The following is a 26,971-nucleotide window of genomic DNA, read 5'->3' as shown; positions in this document are numbered from 1 at the left end:
CAAGTGACCCACCATCTTCAGGCTTTTCAAGCACTGACATAGTCACCACTGTCCTCGGGGGACAGCTTCAAGTTATAAAGCAAAATCAGACAGATGAATTGAAACATAATTTGGGCATAAATGGTGCAGGAAAATGGCAATTTAAATTACTTTCTTTAATAACTATCAACAGAAACATTAAGCTTAAAAAATGTGAAATTAAAGCTGACTTTTAAAATAAAAAATAGACAATATTCATATTCTTAGTTGAGGGGGACAATGCTTTCTATCTTATTTCTTCACAAAAAATGACTAATTCAGCCCAATTCCAATAAAGATAAACTTGGAAGTGTTTTTTAATTTACAAATCATACTAGGATTTAAAAGATAAAATTAAAGCCATAAGCCTCCAGGAAGCTGATGGGTACTAATGAATCCAAAAGCCAATTTAATGGAAAACTTTAGTTTACAATAAACATAAATTAAAGTTGCACCCATACCATAAGATTACGAGAATGCCTGACATGCAGGATACACACAATATATATTTGTTCAATTAATGAATAGATGAATATATTTAGATTTCTCATGCTAGTATTTCTTTCTCCTTGTTTATTAAACCAAACTACTAATCCTTATTTGTTTGTTTTTTTATAAACACCACTTACAGAAAAGAAAGATGACTGGCATTAAATATAACTTATAATTTTACAATTTGTGATCCATATTCAATATGTCAAGAAGGTGATAGCACTTAGAATTCTCCAGCAAGTTCTTAGGAATTTTTAAGTTGGAACTTAAAATTATAGACCATACAGAGTATCTTAACAACATATGGCCAAGTTCATGTGATCATCTGAGTAGAATAATTCAGTTTCATAAAAAATGCAAATTTAACAGTAGTACATTAATTCATGCCAACCCCACTCTGGTAATTCAAGACAATTCCCAGGAACCTCCTGTATGAAATCAATATGCATACATCTATTTAAGTTTGATCACTAACTCACTAAATAAATATCAGGCTATAGGCCAGTTAGGTATTCATTATTCACAGGAAAATAGCAAATGTAAAAAGCAGGCTGATAGTGTCAAGCCATTAACAAATCAATCTATAACTGTTCCTTCGTTTTAGTTTGCTACCTCTAGGAGAAAGCTGTTAATCTGCTGCCAAGGTGCGGTCTGCTTTCCGCAGAAGGGTCCATACTTATGTTGACACCAAAACGACTTCTCAAGGAAGCCTTACATTGTATTATGTTTACTCAGGCTTTATAATCAGCACTGAAACAGACCTCACTCTTGATATATTCCTTAGACACCAAAGGCCGGAGATCCCCAAAGACCACAGTGGGAAGTGCCACTCTTTTTGTTCCCTAGAGCCTGAGATTGAGGCACAATGAATAAACATTTGTGTGTTACAGGATAAGGAGCAAACGATTTATTCCTCAAAGCTTTATTTCCACTGCTTTCAAAGCAAGATTCTTCCCGTGTTTTTAGGGCTCACATGTGTTCACAAGCAGCTAATCCCCCAAAAGCAACCAAGAATGGTTCCAGTTTTACAAAAAAAAAAAAACACCTCACATTTTTTCTTTAAGCATGAGCCCTGTTAAATGCAACATCCATAGTACCAAGCCCCTGAGAACATCACCTTTTGTATATTAATTTCTGGGTGATCACTCTGCCTGTCTGTCTCAGGTCACAGAGAAACAATGCACGGCACTGTCTCTGAGATCAGTGGCCCAATGTGCCAGCTAAGAGACACTGAAAAGAAATGAGGAAAAGGAAGTTCAGTCATCAGAATAAAGTTGAGCCTCACAACTGCTTCCTCAATTTATACGTGATAAAAACACGATCTAAAAAGTGTCAGCAATGATAGCAACAGAGCTCAAAGAGCATTGCCCATTTTTTCCTCTCTTCCATTCCAAAAATCAACAGCAAGACTCAACCCAAAGCCATATGAATGATGCTCTTTTTTTAAGACTTGGAGGCAGTATCAGGTGTAAACAAATCAAACGTCCTTCCCATGCTTACAGCAAGAGGAAGAAAAGGACTCCTCACTTCTCACTCATTTCTGTGACTGATCTATGGGGAGAACGTGACTGCTGTCAAACGCAGAAGTTAACACCAGCACACACACACAACCCTGTTGGGGGCGAGCCGTGCTGGGTTTCAAACGAAGCTGCACTGTGTTTACTGAGCCTCCTGTCTCATTTCCTGGGTGAGAAGTGTAATTAATACTTCACCCCAGAAACAATCCACGCAAGAAACAGCTTTATTGGGAGTAGAAATCATAACAGCAATCGGTTCTCCCTGTGAGTGGCAGGTTTCTTACTGCACTCACCTTCTCTTCAGGGGAGGTCAGACTCCCCCCCTCTGAACCAATGATGAAAGCCGTCCACAAAGAACAAGAGCTGGAACACAGCCTTTCTCTCTCCACTTAAGACACTCAGCGCACACCTTCACTCCAGGGCACAAATTAAAACCAGCCCTCATCGCCTGAGCAAACTGCACTGTCACCCATCACATTTTTTTATCTGTTTATCAGGGTAAGAGCTAAGGACGCGCACACAGCCAGGATATTAGAAGCAAGTTGTGACCCGTGTGGTTTGCCCCGTCCCCAGGCCCCAACAAAAACCGCACCCACGTCCCCGCCCAGACCTTACCCGGCCCAGGAGGTTGTCCTGAAGCAGCGTCTCTTGCAGCACAGGGGCCACCTCCTCCAGGCTCAACATGTGGCAAAGGTCGGTGAGTTCCTCCTGCCCCAGGGACCCGGTGCCCATCGTGTCAAAACTGTCAAACAGCTCCTTGAGTCGAGCCTCATGCTGGTCCTGCTCCACCTCATCCATCCCATAGCCCACGGCGCTTGCCTGTGTGGGACAGAGATAAGGAGGGTTGCGCCAGCTCCCGGAGCCCTGCGGCCGCCCTCGCCAGCCCCTTGGGAACGCGGTCTGTCCCGGCCCTGGGTGCTGGCTGGCTGCGCCGTGAGCGCCAGCAGCGGAGGCACTGCACGCCGCCCAGCAGGACCCCGACCGCTCCAGGCCCCAGGCCTGACCAGCGGAGCCGCACACGCTCCTGCTCCAGGGGCACATTCACGAGGTCAGGCACATGGGAACGTTACCAGAGGAAGGGGTCTCTTCGGAGAAAGGCACTCTCCTTTCCTGCCTGGTGCTCAGCAGGCAGCCAGTCTGTCAAACTCAAGACTAAAAGCGCTTTTCTCTCTCTCTCTCTGCTATATAGGAGGTTGAAAGGCCACGTGTGACATCCAGTCCTTTCAAACAAACTAACTGTTAGTGCTCACAGGCTGCAGGGCCAGGGTGTCCATGCAGGGCTGCGAGCGCTGACCACCTGCCCTGATGTGCTGGCAATCTGCTGGTGGGTCGAGCTATTTAGTTCGCCTTTCTTCAGCCTAGATGCCTCTCATCACTTAGACCAGAGGCTGGCAACAGGAGACTCTGATGAAATGTCTGATACAAACCACCTCCGTGTTTACACGAGACCAAATGCCTTTTACACGAGCTCCTCAAAAAGCAGCTCAATTAACTTCACTGGTGCAATTACGTGAGGTGTGACAGGAAGACTATTCCCTAAAGCTCCCTTTAGTCCCAGGGAGTTTTAGGTAATGCTTAGTTGCCTGGAGAAAGGGGAAAACACTACTCCAACCTTCCAGGTAGTGAGATTCAAAGGAGCCACAGACCATATGAATCATACAGAACCTTCACCAGCCAGACCATGCTGCTGTTGTGTGCCTGGCTGATGTGTCTGCCATCTCTCCCACCTGCCCTGACCCAGGGCCTTCTGTTTGTTTTCCCACCCTCTAAGGGGGTCAGTAAAAACATGGACCAATCAATAACTCTCAGAATCACTTTTACTAAAAATATGCATCATAAAATTCTAGGCCCCTCATACTCTCTAAGAATAAAATCTGAGTTTCTCCTTGCATGATAATTCATTTTTAACTCTCGGGTCTTCCAATGAAAGTCTGAAACCTGCATATCTGAAGCTGCCTTCGCCATGATGCCATGGAAGCCAAGCATGACACACACCCTTGAGATGAGCCTCAGACATCTGAAACAAGACTGTCAGAACCATCCCCGTGACTAAAAATCAGCACCACTACAAAAAGAAAAAAGTATCTTGTCAATAGAATTTTGTGTGATAAACACATTATATGAAATCTACCTTACTAACAAAGTTTTAAGTGTGCAGAACAGTATTTTCACTCTATGCGCACTGTTGTACAGCAGATTCTAGAACTTTTTCATCTTGCATGACTGAAACTCTACACCCACCGCACAGCAACTTCCCTTCTGCCTCCCCTGGCCCCTGGCAACCACCGTTCTACTTTTAAAAGCAGCACCTTTAACTAAACCAAGCCCTGGGCCAGCATACTCTAACTTACAGGTGATGTTCAGAGAGCAGATGGTTATGGCATGGGAAACTTACTAGTCAAGGTGAGCCTGGCCAGAACTGAAGAGAGCTTCCCGTAACAAATCACATACCCTAGGCTGTGTTGCTTTCTTTCCAGACAACGGTTGAAAACACAGCAAGCTAAAACATAGCCATGACCATCCTGAGGGTCTCAGCAGAACTAGGTAGACTCCAAAGATGGATTCAAACAGCTCACCACATAGCTCAAAATTTACCAGGGCCACTCATTGAAGTAAAGGGTGCTGTTTCAGCTCAGTCTCCTGGTCTCAGAAGGCCTATTTTCCTAATTATCAGTTTTTGTATCACTAAGGTGCTGCTGGCTCTGGCTGCCTTCCCAGGGTTGGTCTGTTGGGTTAGCTAATCAACATGTAAATGTTTTCAAAATAAGTTGAGAGTGCTATATAAACATCAAAGCATCAAAAAAGAAACACTAAGGTGTTACGCAAAGCCACAAAAGTTAGGCATTTAGACAAGGCCAACCCTTGGATAATGAGATTCACTTAGAGTCTGCCAATTAATCATCAGCTAAGATTTGAGAATCCCCCAGGTGCTCTGGGATTTTCAGGGTTGCCACAGCTCAAGACTCCCTCTGAGTTTTACAGTCCCCGGGGCTGTAACCTGATCAATTTCATAAAAGCCAGACTATTCTGCTTTAGCTTGATTTTGCATATTAAAAAAAAAACATCAAAAGTGAAAGAATTCTAACACTTCTCCTTTTCAAAGTTATTTTTAAGGGGTGGGTATTTGTACCAATGGAAGAGGGCCATGAAACTCATAACATACTGGGAACTCCTGATCTTATCCATGGCTTAGAATTAGATAAACTATCATGGCCCATTCTTTGGGAGGTCACTGGATTTTCACCAAATCAAACAAACCTCTTTTATTTTACAGCAGCTTTCCTTTTTTATCTCTTTATCTCTCTTTTCTAAGACACTGTGCTAAGGAAAACATTATTTTGACTGAACGGGGAAAATGGCCCCACCGTTGCAGAACAAACGATCAGACGGAAACATCCAAAAGATGTTACATATGGTGACAAGTTGTCAGTACTCTTCTGGCACAGAATGCATTTTTCCTCATTGATATTATTCTCCAAATGTTCATCAGTAATTTTACATGCAAGAATTTTTTCTCTCCACTTGGCAGAAATTTTCTTAAGGGCAAGGTCCACAACTTCTTTTTCGTTTAAATCTTCCTCCAAATGCACAGTATGGTTTGCTCTTCACACCAGGGACTCAGTAAATATCACGGACTGACTTAGTATATGGAGATTCTTTGAGTGAAAACTTACCCTGAATAAAGCTATAGAAATGAGCATTTGAAGACTTTGAAATGCCTCCTTCTTCTACAAGCACACCACTACTTCCCTCATCCAACCCTTTTACAAAGACATTTTCAGCCTTTGAGACAACCAAGCAAAAGCAGAAAGCCAGGACCCACTACCAAACCGTGTAGAACCACCTGAAGTTTGATTCAAGGAATTGGTAATTAAGCCAACAGATTCATAAACATCAAGAAATTCAATAAACATGCTGTTATTATGGGATTGACTATGGAGGAGAATCTGTACCAAACCACTTACCTAAGTCCCCTCATTTACAGAATGAGAATAATAGTACCCATCTGGAAGGGCTGTTCTGAGAGTTAAAGATGGCAAGAGAGAGTGGCTATCCCAGAGAAAGCACATACAAGAAGGGAATTGAGAAAACCACCAAGAAAATAGCTGTGACTTACTAAGAGGGGTAAACTGAAGAGCGGCAACCACACAGTCAATCGGCTGCAAATCTGTTTTCCAAGCAGCAAAGCAGGAGCTATGCAATGCCGCACAGAGAGCACAAACGGGCAGGACAGGTTATACGTGTAAACAATATTGTATTACTTAATAGTAACTGTAAGCAGGTAATGATCAGGGCTTCCTCCATCTCTAAAGGCTGATTATTGAAAAACTGAATGTCAAACAAAAGCAGAAAGGCTGAAATGTAGTTGGAAATTCAGAAGAAACTTTTTTTTAAACCTCTGAGCATTTACTCTTATGCTGAGTACTTTACATAATCAACCTCATTTAATACTCCTAATTCTTTAAAGTACATATCATATTCCATTTAAAATGTAAAACTTGAAGCTTGGCAAAACTAAGCAACTTGCACAAGGTTGCAGCACAAATATGGCGGTGGACTGAGATCTGTTCTGAACCCTGTTCTATCTCTAAATTATACCATCTCTCAGTCCTATGCCTGCACACCAAACATATGAATTGGACCCCTAAGATGGTATCATTGGTAAATCGCTTATCTTTGCCTTTAGGTGTTAACCAGCTGAACAATACCAAGTACAAAAAAACCACCATGGACCACGTGATGGTTACAAACTCCTCCCAGTGAGAATGGCGAGGGGTGCGTTTCCGTCCTTCTACCTCTCTTGATCCACTTATTGAGTAATTACAGTCTACAAGGCACTAGAGATACACAGAATCAGCAATCTCTTTTTTCTAAAGCAGCTTTGAGATTTAGGGCCAGGAAGAAATAAATTTTTGTATGAAATGATCATGAAGAATCCCATATCTTCAATAATGGGCATAGTTCAGGAATTTATTATTATTAAATTACTTCCCCAAAATACTTAAGTATGTCTAATCTGGGCAATTTAGTGCTTTCCAGAGTTAGACTACCTGATACCCACCAGTGACAGGAATCATCCTCAGTGATGAAGAAGTTGGGTTTTGAGTGATAAATCCTTTTGAAGTGTGAAGAACAATTCCAATTTTATAGAGCCTACCACCAGCCTGAGCCTCTCTTCACCATCTACCTTCCCAATCAAACCGACAGAAGCCTTTACAACTCCTTTGAAATAAAAGAGCCAGTGTGGGCACTACTTTGGAGTTCTAGCTAGGGATGGTTAAATAAGAGGCAGATGCACAGAGCCATTGATCAAAACATTTACTACCCAATAACCACCCATAATGAGAACTATTTGGAGCATTTTACTTCCAAATAACTCAAAACAAGGCTGCCAAAATGTGCAGCCCCTGACAGGGATGTCCATTACAGATCTGTGTTATCGTGCTTCCCCAGGGAACTCTGGCTGATGAAATCACAGAGGCAACTGGGACTGGGAAAATTAGGTGGGGGTGCAGCTGGGGATAATGAAGTCCCCAACAGAAGGACAGCATGAAGTGGATACATGAACTTATGAACTTTTCAGAATCCTAGGTACAGAAAGGAGCTTATAGGAATGGCACCCCAGCCGCAGGGGATGTCTGTTCTGGGCCAAAGGAGTGAAAAGGGGACAAAGTCTGGCAAGGGAAAACCAAATAATAAATGAGCACAATGCCAGAGCCCCTAGCCCAAGCCTTTTATTTCCCCTCCAGATGGCCCAGCAGCTGAACAGCTATGCGGAATGTGTGGATGCCCCTTTTGGCTCAGTCACTTTCCTTGAGTATCATAATGCATCCTTTTTGGATTTGTGTTCAGACATAGCTGTTGGGGATCCTCAGGCCAGGCAGTGACCACCAAGGGGCTAATTTAGTTACTTCATAACCGAAGTGTTGAACATGGACAAACCCTGCTTTGGCAAAGCTTTTCATTCACGCCTTTAGTTTTCACCATTTGTCACGTCAGAGCCTCATAATGGCAGTGGTCAAATTAAAATGTTTCTTTTTCTTCTTTTTTCCTGCAAACACTTTAATTTGAAAAGATTTCCAGTCTTGCCAATTTGGACTAATTTCAGTATACAATGAAAAAGCAACAAGAATAAATTCAAGTTTAGCAAAAGCTCAATAGAAAAAGCAATTCTATTTACATGTCCATATAGAATATTTCTGATAAGAACTACTGTTCACCAAACTCACTACTGTCAGGTGGCCTTCTCTCTGCTCAAAGAGCACCTCACTTCTAACTGGATACCAAAAGCACAGGAGTATATATAACACATAAGTTTAAATGCCACTGCGCAGGAAAAAAAAAGTCACATTAAATACATTTGAAAGAAAATAACTACCTTTGCTAACCACAGTATAAAACTGAATTTAACTAAAGATATCCTATGAGCTTGTATTTTAAAACATAAAGACACTTTAGTATTTTACTATTCTGAATGCTGCAGCCAAACGCAAGCTTTGTTCAACCTAATAGCAAGGTGGATTACCCAATCAAGTAGTTAACTCAGGGGTAGCCGGAGGAATAAAATCATTAGCCTACACGTCTAGATTCAATAATCTGTAATCAGATACTAAGTAAAATCACAGAAGCAGAAAACAAGAGTTGCATGTTGTCACTTTCTTAAAAGAGACTGCTGGTGACAACTTTCACTTTTTGAGCCACATTTACCCAAATTAACTCAGAATGTCTGCAACTCTGAGTACAGTTCCCTGCCAAAGCGCTTCTCTTCTCACATCTATAAATGATATCTTCCCCAAATACCCCAACTTCATTTTTTGAGTGAGCATTAAAATAAACACTTCGTAATATTCCACCCAAAAGCTTGAAAAAATTAACTGCCAAAATAACATGCAATGAAGAAGTGTCCTAATTTCAAACAAAAAGTTGCTCGCTTGCATACTGGCATAATCTTTTTAAAATTCTATTATATTTGTAAATAAGATCTCTTTTTGCAAGCTTCAGTAAGTCTCTCTACAAGCCCCTGCCCAACAGATGTAAGTTCAATAGCCAGAATTTAAACCACATAATTTATTGGCTTACAAATGAATTGGCATCTATAAAAATAAACCTGCTGAAAAGGCTTCACACTGTTTGAATCCCTCTAAAATGCTCTGGTTAAACTTGCTAAACCCTTCATCAATATAAGACTGAGAAAACATATTTTCATTATTAACAGACAATGGAAGCATCAGGATTGGTGAAATGTTAGTTTAGAAAGTCATGCAGGGACATTTAAAATAATTTACTTGAACATTTGACTTACAGGAATATTGCCTATTAAATTGATTGTTCAGAATTCACTGGAGCCCTAGTTTCTGCCTCTGTGCCAGTTAATATCTTTTGATACTAAGGGTCATCACATAACTAAAATGAAGAAAGAACAAGAAAGACACCCATGCCATTCTCAGCAAATGCCTTTTAAAATGATTGATCCTATGGTTTTAATGCAAAGACTGTATCTGTGATGGCTTCCTTTCTGGTGCCCCCCATAGAGCCCTTTCCCTCCTTGGCAATATCTTTGTTGATGTCCAACCAATTTGGAACATCTCTACGTCCTATGCTTTATCCATCCTGCGTTGGGAACGCCTGCTTCTAAAGAATCCCCAGAGAACAGGTGAAAATAAACACATCTGTAAACAAACTCCCCAGCAGTTCGCTTCACCTCCCTGAGGACACTGACAACAGCTGCAGAGGCCACACCAAACTGGCTTTTCAGCAAGCCTACAATGTTCCTTTTACACACAGTCTGGATATTTTCACAGCCCTTTTCAACTCCAGAGCAAGATCTGCCAGTGTTCCAGGTCAGCCACCAATATGCTAGCCACTAGGGAAGATTCAAGATAAAATTAAGCTAACAGAAAAAAATACAGTTCCTTGCAGAGTGTCAAGCCTCAGGAAACAAGTAATATAAATTTACATTGACATATGTTAGGGGAGTCCAACGGGGAAATATTCACTGCCTCAGAAGATTAGCCCGTGTGCCTAGATGGACTTTTGTCAGGTTTCTAACCCTAAAAAGCTGACATGTCAGTCACAAAAGATCTTAAATGCAATCTTAAATTCAGGAGCTAAGTTTCCTGGCAAGCCCATCTCAGGAATTCCTCTGTGCCAGTTAAGTAAAGAAAGCAGATCTCATAATAGTTAAGTTGTCTAGTAACAAGGTACCTGGTAGGACAATCTTTCCAGCTCCCATTTTATTTGCATCTTAACCCGGGTTTTCAGGGCTGAGGCTAGGAAAACGCTTCTTCCTCTCTCTCTCTTTCAACTTCACAGAAAGAGCTTTCAGTAGTTAACTGTCTCCAGCTTTGTCCTTCTGTCAGGGACTGGTTTGGTGGCTGCTGAAGTCCAGTCCCTGGAATCCTGTCAGCTTCGCCCGCAGCACTCCACACTTCCATTTGGCTGGTCTGGCGATCAAGGCTTTCACGCAATAACGGAGTGTCATTTCCTTCTTTTCCCTTAGTAATTGCACTGGGAAAGGCTTTCTTACACGCACTGATCCCACGCACCTTCTGAAATCCCCCCTTTAGGGGGCCCAACAGCTCTCTGCTCCTCAGACAACCCAGGCAACGCCTCGGGTTTCCCTAGACTGGTATCTATCTGTTCAGCTTCTCAATTAATCACAAGGCTGCCTGGGTGGCACAAGGCAACAGAACAACTACCCTTTCTGCTCCTCCGGGATTCGAGTCCGCTCCTGGTTCAACACACAGTAGCTGCTTTCAGCTTGCGGCTGCGGGCTTGGACCACGGGGGTGGCTGACGGGCCCAGCCCCGGCTGCGCTGGCGGAGGGCGGACGCGCAGCCCGCGTCCCTGGAAACCTGTGATGCAGATGCAGCGACTCGCGTGCCCGTTGCCACCCGCAGGAACCTCCGCCACCCCCTCGGACACCCCGATGTGTCCCCAGGCAACACGCTCTCTCCGCCCCCGCCGTCCTCGCCTACCTTCTGTTGACCTCTCCGTTGCGCCGGCACAGCCAGCCGCCTGCCTCCGGCGCTCTGCAAAGCGAAGGAGGACGCTTAGTTATGGCTCAAGCAGCGGGACAATACTTCGCAGCCGGCGCCGCGGTGCCAGGCGAGCGTCCTTCAAAGGGACGCGAATTGGGACCCGCGTGAGCCTCATTTCCATATGTAAGGGGCCAGCTCTTAGAAAAGCGAGGATCTCGCGGCCGCGGCGCACATCCTCCGCACCCCGTGGACCGCCCCCCGCCGCGCAGCCCGCGCCTCCTCGCCCGGCCCCTCCTCCCGCCGAGTCCCCGGGAGCCCCCCGGCCGGGCCGGCGGCCACGCCACCCGCTTCCGCGCTGCCGCCCCGCGCCCGGCCCGCGGGGACAGCTCCAGCCCCGGCCCCGGCCCCGAGAGGGAAGCCCAGACTGTCCCGCGGGGGCAGCGCCAGGCCTCCGCGCACCCCCAGGCCGCGTGGCGAGGGTCCCCGGGGGCGCCCCTCGCTTACCGAGTCGCGGGGCTCACGCGCCCGGCGCCGCCGCGGGGACCATGGCCGCGGGAGCGCTCAGCACTCGAAGGCGGTGGCGGCGGCGGCGGCTGCGGGACGGCCGCGCCCAGCGCGCTCGGCTCCCGGCTCGGCCGCCGCCATCCGCAGACCGGGACTCCGGGGAGGAAGGGCCAGGCCCACGCGGGGAGGAGGAGCCAGGGCGACGCCGGTCCGGGCGCGGCTCCTCCTCCGCGGCCCCCGCCGCTGGGGCAGCCGAGGGCGGGGCACCGAGCTCCGCCCGGGCCCTCGCGGGGTCCGCCCTGCCCCCCCTCGAAGGGGACTGCCCGGCCCCCAGGGACTGCTCGGGTCGCCGGACCAGGAGGAGCCCGGGCCCCCTCGGAGATCTGAACTTGGAAAGGCCACGGCTCTCAGGGGTGCAGGTTGAGGTCAGCGCACCGAGGTCGCCGCCAGGCTGGGGTTGACACGGCCATTCGACGCCCCCGCCGCCTAGTTCTCTTAACTTCCCCCACGCGCCCGCACACGCTCCGCTGCGCCCGGGACACTGGCTGGCAACCTCCGGCGTCGCCTCCAGCCTGTGGGACCTGAAGGTGGGGGTGCGGGAGGGGGGGGACTCAGGTGTCTCTCTTGCCCCAGGCGGCCCTGGATTGCTCAGCCCTGTGGAGCAGCACGTCGGCCGTCGTTGGAAGAGTGGTCCAGGAGGCCGAAGAGCTCTAGACTTGACTCTCAACCCTGTGGGGCGGGGGCGAGTGTAGGCCTGGTCTAGACTGGCTTCTGCACCTGCCCACCATGTCCTCACAGGCTCCCACCTACTCTCCAGCCTCCTTTGGGCACAGCCAGGAGTCGGTCACTAGCCACACAAGACGGAAAGTCTCTGCAGTTGGTAGCTCTCAGGCCAAGGATTGCTCGGTATTTACCTCCTTCTCCTACCCCTGTGCCAGAGTTTCCCCCAAAGGCTCTGCTCTCCCACTCCCCATCCCTACACTTCCCACCTGGATTCACAGGGCATCCCAAGTCCAGGCCCCAAGGCGCGGTGGACCGGAGCTGACAGCCGCTGTTCTCTCTTTGAGCTGCAAGGTTAAATGAGTTGTCCTTGAAGAAGAATTTATTGTAACTCACAAGTCTGGTTATCTCAGCAAGGAACTGAAGAATGCTCCCTTGCTACGGGAAGAACTAGGGATAGACAGGAAGGAAACTAGCATTTACTGAGAATCCGGTATGCTGGAAACCTAATCCTCACACCAACTTTAGGAGGCAGACATTATTGTAGGCGTTTTTGCAAATGAAGAAACTGGGCCTTGGAGAAGTTAAGGAACTTGCCCAGGATCACACAGCTTGTACTTGGCAGAGCTGGGATTCAAAAGAGATCACACACTTAACAAAAATCACATAGAACTAAATATGCACACACATGCATGCATGTAAATTTGAATAAGGCCCTAGTATGTATTAGAGTGATTTCCTGGTTGTGATATTGTACTATCACTATGCAAAATGCTACCACTGGGGACAATTGGGTAAAAGGTCCCCCACTAAGGGATCTCTCTGTATCACTTTTTACAACTTCATATAAAATGACACTTACCTCAAAATCAAAGGTATTTTTTTTAAATAAGCAGATCAGTAGATTAGTCTTATTTTAGAATTCAAACTGTCTTCCTTCAACACAGTGTGCCTGGAGAATAAGAAAAATGAGAGATTTATATTCCTCTCTCCCCCTTTTTAATACTCTTTGGTAAGCATATCTACACTATGTACTTTATGTATGGTTGTACAGTCCAGTAATTATTAGACCACATACATACACACTGTTGAGCAAATAGCTAACCTGTTACCAGAATACTTAACATAGTTGTCATAAAAATGTTCACCACTGACTAAAATAGTCTTGGAAGGTAAGACTGAAGACATGTTTCCTTGATTCACCTAATCTTTGCCACAGGTACCTCATCCTACTAATTTATCTCCAAACATCCCTTTTTAACCTGCAAGAATCCTTAGGGATGAGACTTCTCATTAGTTTAAATCAGTGATTCTTGGGGGACTAAGGGTGTTGGATGTTGGAAGAGCAGACTAGCTGGGGGTTGTGTATTTTGAAAAACATAAGATACTTTTTTTTATTAAGGTATCATTGATACACAGTCTTATGAAGATTTCACATGAGCAACATTGTGGTTACTACATTCACCTATATTATCAAGTCCTCCCCCCATGCCTCATTGCAGCCACTGTCCATCAACATAGTAAGGTGCTGTAGAGTCACTACTTGTCTTCTCTGTGCTGTACTGCCTTCCCTATGACCACCCTACATTATGAAGACACTCTTTTTTAAGAGGAATAAATAGTGTGGAATTAATTCTAGGAATAGAAACTCAATATTACATACAATCTCCAGCCTAGATACCGAGGAGGGGAAAGTGTGGAGCATGGCTACTTCATGGGGTAGTTTGGGTGAACAGTCCTACCAAGACAGATAGTTTAACGCAATGTGCTTGCAATTTAGGTTGCACCTGATAAAGATTAGTCTTAGTCCAGACAGGAGTCCCTGGAAGAAAACAGGGCCTTACCTTAGAACCTATCAGCTTTTCTGTTAAACAAGAATTAAAATAACAGTAGAAGTAGTAGTCAAACTCCAATTCTACATTATATGCCATATAAGGAAAGAAGAAATGAGTTTACCCAGCTTAAAATCCTTGACAAACCACATTTCTTTTTTATCAGTTGCAGTTTATTGGCCTCTGATATAAACTCTCACTTTACAAGCAATTTTGTTCAGGGGACCCAGGATCCTTGAAGTATTTGTAGAGGATATTTTCTAGTGGCTTTCTGCTACATTTTTCAATATTGGACTGGCTTTCTCAGATGGTTAAAAGGTCTAAAAGTTAAGTGGTGAATAGTCTAGGGAAGAGAAAGTTATTGTTTCTTCATAAAGTAACTTTGTAGTGATTACTTTAAACTTAGGACAACAAAATGAACTTTAAAAAAAGGAGAGAGAGAAAGAGAAAACTTAGGCTTTGTCAATTTCCTGGGATCTTCATAGTTAATCTTTTTTTTTTTTTTTCTGGTCAAGGAAAGCTCTTGTCAAATTCAGTCTACTTTCCCCCAAAGTCACAGTTGAGGAAAATTATTTCACATTCACAGGATAGTAAAAAACAAACTCTTCTATCACTAGGAAGTCCCAGCTGCTTCTACTCTTATTTAATAAATTCCTTTCTTATTTCTCTGACCATCTGAACTAACCATAACAGTCTTCAAGTAAGTTGTAGAGCTGCATCTGGGAGGACCAACTGGTTAAGGCAGATTACCGGTTATAGTTGACCCAGGGACTTTCTGGGAGAAAGGGATATCTACTCTCCCCAAGGCCCTGAGGAAATCGCTAGTGCAAGGGGAAAATTTGGGTTCTAGACAAGCAAGTCAAAGACTAGGAGCTTCAGTGACAAAATGTTGGTAGTAAAAACCCAGGATAATGCCAGGAAAAAAGGAGAAACACGCAGAAAAGGGACAGGAAAGAGACAGAAGGCAAACTGATTTACACAATTGCCCATGAAGGACCCGCGTTAGGAATTAGGATTCTCAATGTTCCCTCCTGAAGTATATGAAAGAAGAGAAAGCAGGGATTCAGCACAATTTTTTTTTTCATGCAAGCATTGAGCATCTACTCTGTGCCTGCTACTGTCCTGGTTTTCTCTTGAGGCATGTATCATTCTCCCTTGGGGAAGCAAAAATATGCACACAGGGGAGAGTAAGGGAATAATATGAGCTGGCATTGGATTCTAATCAGTTGGGGGGACACACATAAATAACATGACAGAGAAAGGAGGGGTGATTTCCCTGAAACATGGCTCTATCAGGCCATTCCACCCTTTACCTTTCATACCAGGTCCTTGATCTCCTTCTTGACATTCAAAAGCCCACTTGAACCATGCAAATGTATGTATCCTCAGTGTCCCCAGACAGCCTATCCTCCTCCTATGCTCATATGTAGAATGAATCTTCCCTCTGCTGCTCTTTCTTAACGACCTACCTGTCTTAGTCTACTGTTCTTGATTTGACCCAGCAGTTAATGCACAACAGGAAGTAGTTCTTGAACATGTGCCTTTTGGAGCTTATGGACTGAGCACTTAAATGCTTTCCAAATACTTGGTACTCACATGGAGAAGCAATGTTGCATGTGTGTGCAGGGTGGGGGAGGGGACTGATCTTCACTCCTGGAACTATCTTCTCTCATGCTTCTGGAATCTGGAAGTGTTCTGCAGTTCTAGAGACTGTAAGTGTCTAAAGACTGACGCTATAGCTTCATTTAAAGTAACAGAAGATGAAATTCCAATTGAAGAAATACTGGTGTTGCTTCCCCTCTTAAACACTTAGCCAATATGACATGAAATCTTTTTTTTTTGTAAAGACCCTTTAATAGAAAATGATGTAACATTTTTTTTCCAAGCAAGGCTACTTGAAGTTTTCTGGAATCCAGTGCACACACAAAAGAAATGGGAACCCAGATACATATATTTAAAATAATTTTAAAAAATAAATAAAACCATTCTGTCCAACAGAAATAGAGTGTGAACCACATGTGTAATTCAAACTTTTCTAGTAACCACATTTTAAAAGTAAAACCTAACAAGTGAAATTTTTATATTTTGCTTAACTCAACAGAGCCCTAATATATTACCATTAAACATGTAATCCATGTAAAAATTATCAGTGGTATAATTTACATCAGTGTTTGTGCTAGGTCTTTGAAATCTGGTATGTATTTTATACTTGAAGCACATCTCAATTCAGATTAGCCACATGTGGCTGGTGGTTACTGTCTCAGGACAGTGTTAGAGCCAGAAGAGCAGTCCAGCTTCATCTCGTCCAGCTCCTTGATACAGGCAACCTGGGGTCTGCATCAGCCCACAGGCTTGCCCATCCACTCCAGCACTCACCTCCTGAGAGAGTTCATGGGTGACACAACCAGCTGATTAGGAAAGAAACATACTGTTTAAAAACATTTTTTAAAAATCACCATCTTCTGAAACCTTTGAACAACTTCAAAAATAAAATTCCAGAAAAGTAGACCAATAAGATACCATTTTAATAGTTAGAAGTGACAACCCTGTAAGCCATTTGTGACAGCTGTCCCACAGCCTCCCTGTGTTCTGCTCAGCTGTCCCTGGGTCTGCAGGGAGCCCAGCATAGAGAGGGCTGGAGACAGCAAGGCAGTCCCTGCTGCGCGCTGCCGGTCCTCCAGGGACGCGTGGGGGCGGCACTTCTCCATTTCCCACCCGTCATCCTGTGGGCATCAGCTCCTGCTGGCATCCCAACGACCGATATTGTTTTCCATGATTCATCTCAAAGACCTTGAAATAACTGGGAGAACTTTTGTCTCTTTCTTCACATTTTGTAGTCCTTTATGGTCTGAACCAAGCCAAAGCTGAATGTAGGGAAAATGACCATTTCAAAAACAAAATGAAACCAACAAGAAGAGAGCACTGCTTCCAATAATGAGACTGAATAATGAGGGTGTCTTTGCACCTGGATTGATGAGATAGCAATTAGATATGTCACCACAAAAAGCAACACAAATCTTTGATTTGCATTTTGTTTTTCAGATGGGAGGGAATGGGTATGATTCTCTAAGGATATAATTTAGACCTCTTTGCACTGAAAACGGAGGTCAAAGTAATAATAAACCTATGGTAGTGAGCTCTGTGAATCATATTTCAAGCTACAAAGATCCCCATCTTAGAGGCTGGGTTTGGAGGCTAATGTTGTGATGCCCAGATGCCATATTGGGACTTTAATAAAAACTGATTCTTGATTATTGAGGTTCCTTTCCCCACATCATGCAGCCTATCTTTGGGTCCACTGAAGCACAAGTAAGAGAAGAAAAGATCAGCAGAGAGAAAAACTAGCGCCTGTTTATGTGTACCTGGTCACGGGTCAAAGTCAAGAACAGGCCAACGTGTGTGTGTGTGTGTGTGCGCGTGCACGCTTATGTATGTGAAAATGGGTAGGTAGGTGTGCTGAATAGCTTCTGTTTTTCCTTCCAGATGCCCTCTCTGCCTTCTCCAACTGCTCTGTGCCCTAGAGGCCAACGTACTGTATTAAGGGGTTCTGTTACACCTAGCGTCCCATTAGGCTTGGCTGATGTGGTCACTGGCAAAAAGTTGGAGGCAGGAAGGAGCATGAGGTTGGGGTATTTATTCAGCCAGCTTGCTCCCTATAGGATCTCTGTAAGCTGACTGCATCCCTTAAGATCACAGCCCATCACACAGCCTCTATGCACACCTCTCTGTCACCAGTTCTGCCCTTGCCAGTGACCTGGGGTTGGTAATGGCATTCCCTGTTTTCTACTTCCAGGCAGGCACTATCCTTGTTCCTCTGCCCTGGGCCCACCCCTTTGTCATTAGTTCCTTTATTACTACTCTTCAAATACCTCACTTGAGTTTATCTACTATTTCCTTCTGAGATCTTGATGGATTAAGTAAGTATGCATACATTCCCTACTCCAAAAATAATGGCCCTTCTATTAGCATAAAATGCCTTGAGTATTTCCATTGCCCACAATTTTAGGTGAATTCCCCAGAAGCAGTCCCTGAGATGAGGATTTGTGTGCATGAGTTTTTTTAGTAAAGAAATGCTCCCAGAGAAGTGTGTAAGGGAGTGTGGTGGAGGAGAGGGATGGGGAAAGCAAGTCAGGGAAAACAGAAGAGAAGGAGCCAGCCAAGGTACAAGTTCAGGCAAAGTCCCAGCCTCAGCCAAATCTTGAGTGGAGCTCTGGAGCATAAACTATATCTCAGAGTTTTCTCTGAATTGATTCAGGGGAGCTGGACTTTCAATTTCCTGCACCAGTAAGTCAGAGACCCAACAGCCCCTAGCCCCTAGGCAGAGCACCATCAATTTATACTTTGCATTTATCCCCTGAAATTTGAAAGTGGCTAGGAGGGGAGACACACTGATTATTAATTGACTTAATAATGGAGTTGTTGGTGGAGAAGGAAGAGAATTAACACCACAAAAGTTCACTTCTGATACCACAAAAGTTCACAGCAGATGCTAAGGGGACACATATTTGAAAAAGAAAAACACTGCATATGATCAAATATAGCAGTATTCACCTTCAATGGATTCAGTTAGAATACTTTACTCTTAGTAAAAATCAAAACAGACCCCATAGTCTTCTGAAAAAGCAAAGGCATCTTCGTGGGACTCTTAGCTGCCAGATGCAGGTAGAAATGGTACGTGTGCATGTGGTTTGTGGAGGGAGGGCTGGTGCATCAACACTTGCCATTTCCCTCTGAAGCTTCCAACACTTGGAAATTTGTCATAGAAGCTTTTCTCATCTGCAGTTCAAACACTTTTTTTCAGCAGGAATTTAGCTGAAGTTGAAATCACCATCTGGCATCTCATATTGAACCAGGTTCTTTGTATGCCAAGAACTTCTTCTCTTGGCAGTGATGTTGACTGTGATCTTTCAAAAATGTTTCTTGGGTTGGCAATCTTGACTGAACAAAGCAAGCAGCCTGTCTTGGAATTTAGGAAGGGATGTGCTGAGCAAGTTGTTGCCCCAGAAAGAAAAGCATGAGGTGAAAAGTTGAACCTTAGGTTTAAAATCCCAGGAGCTGTATCTTACTATTGAGCTAAAGCCAGTTAGGGGAAAAAAATCTCAGCAATGTAATTAGTAGCAGCAAAATGTCACAAAAGACCTAGAAAAGGAGTATTAAATTGGAAGCAATAAATGCTATAAGCACTTTCCAGGTGCAAAGCAATATCCTGCCTGCTGCGGGGACATGAGGATGACTATGAAGGGGTCTTTGCTTCCAAGTCGTTCATCATCCGGTGACTGGGAGTTGCTTACATGGACACAGGGTGGACTGTGCTGAGGAGGGTAGCTGACTCTGCCTCCTCCAGACACTTGAGGATCCCTTTTGCCATTTCTGTGCACCTCTCCACCAGTTCTGATATGCTTTTGCTTCCAGTGCTCCTAAGACTCTTCTTCAGTGGCTGCCCTTGGATATGATGAACATAGAGAGCAGGAAATGGCTGGAGCTTAGTTCCCGACCAGTGATTGCTCAGTGTGGGTGTAAGAAAGTCTAGCTCCTTTGTCTTAGAGCAGGACCTAAATTAATGTCCAGGCTTTCCCTATCAAATCAGGCCGAGCTACACCCTCTGGACTTTGCCTAGGGTCCAGACTTGCTCACCCTTGCTCTGTCTCTTTCCCTTCCCTGTCCTATTTCCCTCATTCCTTTTCCTGTCTCTTCTGGGACATTTCCCTAACAAAATACTTCCCTACAAATCCTCTTCTCAGGATTTGCTTCTGGAAACCTGACTTGAGACAAGGATATAAACAAAATGCTCTGAGAGCACAGAAGGAGTGACTCTTTCTGCCTGGAGATCAAAGACCTTTCCATAAAAGGAGGGGATTTGAACTAGGCCTTGAAGGGTCATTTGGATTTTGCCAGACAGATTGAATGGAGGAGTGTCATAATAAATCTGGGGAAAATACATAATATGTGCAGGGATAATGAAGGTAATAGTGGAGACTGAGAGGGGATGAGGCTGCTAAGGTAGGCTGGGAGTAACTCAAGATGAATCTTGAATGCTGATAAAGAGTTTGGGCTTTTTAAAAATTGGCAGTAGTGAGCCGTTGTGGTTTCTGAGCAGGGAAGAAACATGGTACATCTCTCTCTTAGAAAATACTTGAGCGGAAATATAAAGGATGGGTTGGAGGGATAAAAAAATGGACGAATGGAATTGTTAACTAACTGGATGTAGGTGGGAAAAGGAAAGTGATCAAAATGCCTAAGTGTTGGGTTGGATCACAGAATGAATAACCGGGTCAGAACCCGGAGGGAGAAAGCCAGATGGGGGAGAAACCAACAAGCTCATATCTGGATATGTTGAAATTAAAGGAGATACCTGAAAAAAAAAAAAAGCCCTAATAGCTCAAAGAAATTTGAATGAAATCTGAGAGTAATCTGAGAATTAAGAACAAATAAGTTTCAGGATATGCAGACACTCATGAAGTTCTAGTTCAAGATGAGACCAAAGAGACATTTTTAAAAATTGGCTCTGGTTAGGAATCCAAACAACAAAACCAACAACAACAAAAAAAAACTTGGACACTCTTTAGCAATAAGAACACTTAAAATTCACTTGTGACAAAGTGCAATGATTTAGTTTCACTATGATTTTACTTTGCAGATTAAAGCTAGAGTGGGAAGTCTAAATGGTCTAAAGATTAGTTATGATCTAATACATTGGTATGGCTGGAGCAATCTGTGAAAGCAGAGTCCTATGACAACGGTCTGAAAGAAAGAAAAATACTGCTTTCCCTGTCTGTAGCCGATTATGTAATGTAACAGGTGCTGGTGGAGGGACTCCTGGAGTAATAGTTCCATCAACTGATAATGGCCATTTCCTTAATTATTGCCGCTTGTTTGCTTATGGCCTTGCATTGATTTTTTAAAAATAAATCAGTATGTCCATGTGGGAACTGGCATTCCTGCATTGCATTGACATTCAAACAGCACATAATTAGAAGAAAAAGTACAAGCTTATATTCTTAAAAAAAGGTTTCAGTTGGAAGAAAAGTCTACTTTATATAAGATACACTGTTTCAAAAGCCAAAAGAACTGTGGGGCAGAAGAAGAGAGGCCCTCTCCTATTCTGTAACAATGTTTACTTAAACTCTTCTCTGTTAGATGTCTTAATACTTAGAAACTAACACTCCCTCCTATCTTAAATAACTTCAGAACCCAAGTTACCTATGGAAACAATGGAGGAAGAGCAGGAACAAAACAGGGAGCAAAAGGAGGAGGACATTAATTGTGTTGAATCAATCACCCACTCTCTCTTCCTTTCTCCTTTCCTCCTTTATTCCCTCCCCCACTTCGAGGAATACTTGACAATCTACTGTGTGCCAGGAACTGTACTAGGAGCTAGAGATACCCTACTCAACAAGGGAAACATACAGGATCTCTACCTTCAGGGAATTTATCATACTTGATTTCAGATTCTGCATGTAAATAAAAGAAATCACTTGTTTTTCATTCCTGTTTTCCCTCACTTTCATATTGTATATTAAGGTATATTAGGTTCACTCATTTTGGGGGCACAACTGTAATGAAACAAGGCTGCCTTCATTTGCAATTCAACTCTCTCATTTCAGAGTTACATACATTTGGTCAAGTGATGTAACGTTTTGACCCTCCAACTCTTCATCTATAAAACAAAGATAATGACAGCACATGCCTCATAGGATACTTGTATTATAAGAATCAATTAATTTAGAACTTAAGGGGCTCTGGTACACAGTGAGTGATCCATTGGTGTTCCCACTGTTTTTAGCATACACAGGAATAAATAGATGAAACAGACCATATCTTTCAAAGAGCTTAACTGTCTTGCAGTTGGAGACAGACAGGTACACAGATAAAGACAACAGAGTATGCTGGGTGGAATGATGAAAAAAGATGTTTAGGTAATAGTGGGGGGTCACAAAGGAGTGGTAAATTCTTTGGGTCAACTCTTTTGAGACAGATGTATTATCAATCCAAGTAGTTTTTAGTTCCCTGACCTTTAGGTAAATGATACTTGTCTACTCAATGCCTGTTTTGCTTGCTTTATTTGCACATATTATTCCACTGTGAATAATTGTGTATGCACAAATTCAGGCTTTTTATGAAGGGAATTGTGATCTGTTTTCTCACGCTTTCAATAAAGGAGCTTACCATAATTGGTGAAATTGGTTACATTTTCCTGATTTCTTATGTTCAATGGCATACTTCTCATAGAAATCAGAGTTGTTTGTAAAAAGAAAAATAGGTCTTTTCTCATCCCAGGAGGTGGTAGTATTTTTTTTTTTTTTTTTGCTAGTGACTGGCTGAATTATGGCCATATGATTTACTTCTGGCCATCAGGACCCAAGGTAAAATGGGGGGTTGTGGGAAAGATTTTCTCAATAATATGAGACTAATGAGAGGAAACATCATTGTTCTTCTCTGAATGTTGTTTGTCTGCATGTGACAGGTGGCACTGCTGCAGCCATCTTGTGACCAGCAAGGGAGATACAGCTGACATTCTGAGGATGGCAAAGTAAGTAACAAAGTGGGTCCCTGAAGATATCTTTGAGCTGGTCGATTTACTGAGTTGGACCTTGATCTACCTCCAGACTTCTTTTTGGGTGAGAAAATGACCCCTTCATTGTTTAAGCTATTTTTAGATGAGTTTTCTGCTAGCTTTCATTTAACTCCTTGTGGTAGCTTGTCCCCAAGTATTTGGGGGTACTTCCTAAGGGAAGATTGTACACACTCTTCCTTTTAAGCCCAGGCATGGTTGTATTATTTACTTTAACCAAAGAAGTCTGAGTAACATGATGGGCAGAAGCTTCAAGTGCCAGCATGTGGTCTGCATGCTCTCCTCCCCGGCCCCTGCAGTGAGGGACCCACACTGACATGGAGCCGCTACCGGCCTGGTTCCTTACTGACAACAGTAACTATGGCCTTCTTGTGCCGTGATGGACTTGCAGCATGAGCAAGAAATAAACGTTATCATTTTAAGCTGCTGATATTTGTTGTTATTGTAAACACAGAATCTAGCCTATTTTGACTGGTAAACATCCTAAAGCCAAAATCGACTTAAAACAATGAGGTGAAGGCAAGAGCTTGAGATGAAGAACTGAACAGTTACTGGAAAGAACAGGCTTCCCTCTGTCCACTCTACATGCTTGTGGGTTAGTGAGATGAACCTTGGAATGGTGAGTAATTTAATACAAACAATGCTTTAAAAATGTCTTCTCCACAGTGCATTATTCAGAGTAAATTAATCACAGCTTATTAAGTGTCTCTTGAGTATCTCTGACACTTGCCTCACCACTTTGCCCCACCAAAGTTTCTTTGTAATGACCTCACTATGCACTCCCCTAACAACCCTAGGCACCTACCCGGGGGACTTTTAGTAATGGCCAGTAATCATATAGCTGAATTTTTGTTGCACAAATTCGAAATGGGGGTGACACTCCATGGGTAGGACAGGAGAATGATGATGGTGATAGCTGGTACTTACCTAGCCCTTGTTCAATATGGGTAGCATTCTAAGCACTGTCTGTACAGCAATCCCCATAATCCTCACCTTATAAGGCTGGTATTATTATGATCTCTCCTTTACAGATTAGGAAGCAGGGGCACAGAGAGGTTCAGTGTCTTGTCCAAGGTCATGCAACTAAAATGCAGCAACACTTGGATTGGATTCCAGGCAATCTGGCTGCAGTGTTGTGTTCTAACTAGGGTGCTTAACCAAGAAGGTGTGTGTATTTTGTTGGTGGGCATGGGGGGAGTGTTCTTGGAGCAGCAGTTCTTGGAGAAGCAAGAAGCAAAGAGCCCAGTGGAGCTTCACCTGACTTAAATCCTAGCTGGGTGTTGTTTCACAAATTGTAAAATATGTCTGTGCCTTTGTCTCCTCAACTGGAAGATTGTACTGCTGATAGTTCTGTCCTCTGTCAAGTAACTGAGGCACATGTAGACCTTAGTGGCAAGCTGGTCATTACTGGTGCCGCTGTAGCATTCTAGGACAGACTCCCAGAGGGAACAGAACTCTTAGGCATGTGAAGAGTCATGTACAAATATGAAATGACCATTTGGGGATCTCTATGGTCTGTAGGAGGGTACGAATTACAAGGAGACAGGATCTAGGAAAGGCTGTCTGGAGAGTCTCTTCTGAGATCTGCAGACACAACAGTAGCTAAGATGCACTTAAGGCACTGGAATGGAAGGCTGGATAAGCCATTTGGACCAACTGTGATTTAAAAGGGTTGGGGAGCACTTTTCTGAGGCTTAAAGGGGGTGCATAGAAGTGCATATGACTAGGGAGGTGAGAACAAGGGACTTGGATATAAAATTGTTTCAGAAAAGCTTTGGAAATGTAGCTCAAGAGAAATAACTTAGTTTGAGAAAATGCAATTACTACCAGCAAGTCCTTTAGGTTGTATTTCTAAAATACGTTTTGAATTTGAATGCTATTCCCCATCCCCACTGTGGCACTGCCAACCCCCTGCTAGGGCCACAGCTGTATCTCTCCCAGACTCCTGAGCCAGTGTAACTAGTCTCCCTGCTCCTGTTCATGTCCCTGCTCCAGCCGTGTGCCTCAGAGGAGACAGTGATATTGGGGAGTATGCAGTCAGGTCCTGCGGTTTCCTCTCACCCTCAGAACAAACCCCAAACCTGTACTACAAACCTTGGTCCTGCTTGCCTCCAAGATCTCATCGTTCAGTAAACATTGCCCCACCCTCCTGCCCCTGAGTCCAGCTCCACTGGCCACCTTTCTGTTGCTAGAACACACCAAGCCTCCTGCAGCAGCTGTTCCATTTGCTGACAACGTTGTTCCCCAGGGCGTTTGCACAGTTAGCTCTGCCCCTCTCCTCTGGTCTTGTTCCAAGTCATCTTCTCCATTTCCCCACCACCCTCTCGCCTGCCTCTGACCTCAGTTGGCCACCCTGGAGCCCACTGTAGATTTCCTCCTTCATAGCACTCATTGCCATCTGAATCCATCTTATTATTCCTTTGCTTGTTCACAGAGCTGTCTCCAGCATCTCCTACTGGCCTGACTTGCTTACCTTCTTCACAGCTGTATCCCCAGCACCTAGATTAGTTCCCAGGGCAAGGGGCCTCCATCAATGAATACATAAGTAATTTACATTTATTTTTCCATCAGTAATACATTTCAAACAATTCACTTATATGCCCCAGTACAAAAAAAGAGAAAAATTAATTTGGTTTACATTTAATTGGATATTGATATTTTCTTTGGATGATGGCAACAAAATAGTGATATTTGAACATAATTTTTGAGGTCACTCTACCCCTAGAAAATCTGAAATTATATATTGCTCAAAAAAAATTAGTTTTACATGGAAAATTAAAAACCCAGGAGCCACGATCAATAGATTCCTATTTTTAAATATTATGAAAATATAAAATTTAAGTATTATAAAAATGTAAAGTATAACCTATAATGTTTCTATAATAAAGAGCTTAGAGTTAGTAAGGGCAAAGAATGCAATGTCAAAATCTAGCTAACCATATTTTCTTTACTATTTCTTTGAATAATTTAATGGTATTAAATATTTATTTGGAGTCTAATGAAATATTAACATTATACCTGGGTATTAATTGCATCTGCCTATTTGTCTTACTTCTGGATTTGATTCAACACTTTTATATTTAAAGATTCTTATTGGAGAGCTTCCTGGCACATCATCATCTTCAGTCCACATATGACTAAATTTGGTCATATTTACTGATTGTATAAAAAGCCCTTTCTGAGAAGTAAATATTAATGCTGACTGGTTTTGAAAAAAGAAGCCTTGGGGCATCTCTTTTCTTTCCATTTTTAGACACCCTTGTTAGCTGCTTTAACACTTGGGTGGAAGTGTTTTTAAAGGAGCTTGTGAAAATTTGGGGAAGATTTTATTTTTAATATCCCAGATTGCCTTCTCTGCATTTAGTTGGTTTTGTTTCATGTGCTCCATCTGTCTTGGAGATATGGAAAACTCAGTAGGGGAAAAATGGAAAGGGCAAAATTGTTTCCCTAGTTCTATAAAATGTCTTAAAATTACTTCACATGTAAAATCTAGCACATGGATTCCTTCACTTTTAACTTCCACAGCTCTACCCAGGTGCCTCTCAATCTACCCTCCAAAGCAAGGATAGGAGAAATTGCTTAGTTATTCCCCAGTTAGAAAGTTTGCAAGGTTGGAAGCCTTTTATACAACACCTACTCTGAAAGACTTCTGTAAGACTTCTTATCATTTTGGGTGAACTTAATGAAACACACAGACTGGTCCTTTTATTATGAATATTGTTAAAGGAGAAAATAAGCAATTTGCTTCTTGGCTATAGTTGATCTGGGATTTCTGATGTCTTTGTTTAATGTTTCAGACTAAGTACTAGATGAAAAAATCTGAAAAAAACACGTTTCTTTGCCTATCCCAGGCTGTGCCTGATAGTGAAAGAAGTTGAAATATTATTCCTCACTGGACATTACATCCAATTTCAAGCTTCTATTACCTTTTTTAAAAGCTACTGGAGAATACCTAGCAAAGTTTTTGTTTCTCCGAAAGTCAGCTGGTTCTCTTTGTAACTGGAGCAGTTCATTAATTGGGCATTGGGGAGCTCTCAGTGTTTTTATCCACCCTACCATTGTTCAAAATTATATTCATGTATTTATTGAATGTCCTGTAGACTTAGATTGTGAAATTCTGGATACTGAAGCTCTTTTATGATGTGTATAGCACCAAAAAACAAAAAACAAAACAAAACAGAAAGATTCTTCAGTATCATCTCAAAAGGGACTTTAATCTGAAGCTATAAAGTGACACTTCTTTGGCATGTGTTTATCTCCAAATGAACAGAATCAAATCTTCAACAAGCAAAACTTACAGCTCCAACTTCCTGGACCTACTGAATTGAGATGATG

General features: G+C 43.2%; 2 protein-coding genes across 21 annotated transcripts in view; both read right to left on the bottom strand.

Moving 5' to 3' along the window:
* The window catches only part of NIN (ninein), a 96,101-nt gene extending 84,427 nt beyond the window's left edge, over positions 1 to 11,674 (bottom strand). For 5 of the 18 annotated variants that reach the window (XM_073211252.1, XM_073211257.1, XM_073211264.1 and 2 more), the window contains exons 1-3: positions 11,513 to 11,673; positions 11,006 to 11,059; positions 2,643 to 2,846 (exon numbers count right to left, since the gene is read on the bottom strand). In XM_073211252.1, coding sequence (XP_073067353.1) covers positions 2,643 to 2,825 — 183 coding nt within the window. In that variant the 5' untranslated portion in view covers positions 2,826 to 2,846; positions 11,006 to 11,059; positions 11,513 to 11,673. Of the gene's footprint in view, positions 1 to 2,642; positions 2,847 to 11,005; positions 11,060 to 11,512 lie in introns of those variants that run through there. The other 13 variants (XM_073211253.1, XM_073211256.1, XM_073211254.1 and 10 more) reach the window with 6 other exon arrangements.
* A 4,747-nt stretch (positions 11,675 to 16,421) lies between these two features.
* Positions 16,422 to 26,971, bottom strand: part of PYGL (glycogen phosphorylase L) — a 91,474-nt gene continuing 80,924 nt past the window's right edge. For 2 of the 3 annotated variants that reach the window (XM_037016019.2, XM_037016029.2), the window contains one exon: positions 16,439 to 16,472. In XM_037016019.2, coding sequence (XP_036871914.1) covers positions 16,454 to 16,472 — 19 coding nt within the window. In that variant the 3' untranslated portion in view covers positions 16,439 to 16,453. Of the gene's footprint in view, positions 16,473 to 26,971 lie in introns of all 3 variants that reach the window. The other variant, XM_073211272.1, reaches the window with a different exon arrangement.

This window comes from Manis javanica, chromosome 8, assembly GCF_040802235.1.
Source record: "Manis javanica isolate MJ-LG chromosome 8, MJ_LKY, whole genome shotgun sequence".
Classification (NCBI taxonomy): domain Eukaryota; kingdom Metazoa; phylum Chordata; class Mammalia; order Pholidota; family Manidae; genus Manis; species Manis javanica.
The sequence above is the reverse complement of the archived record's forward strand: the minus strand, read 5'-3'. Positions and strand labels throughout refer to the sequence as shown.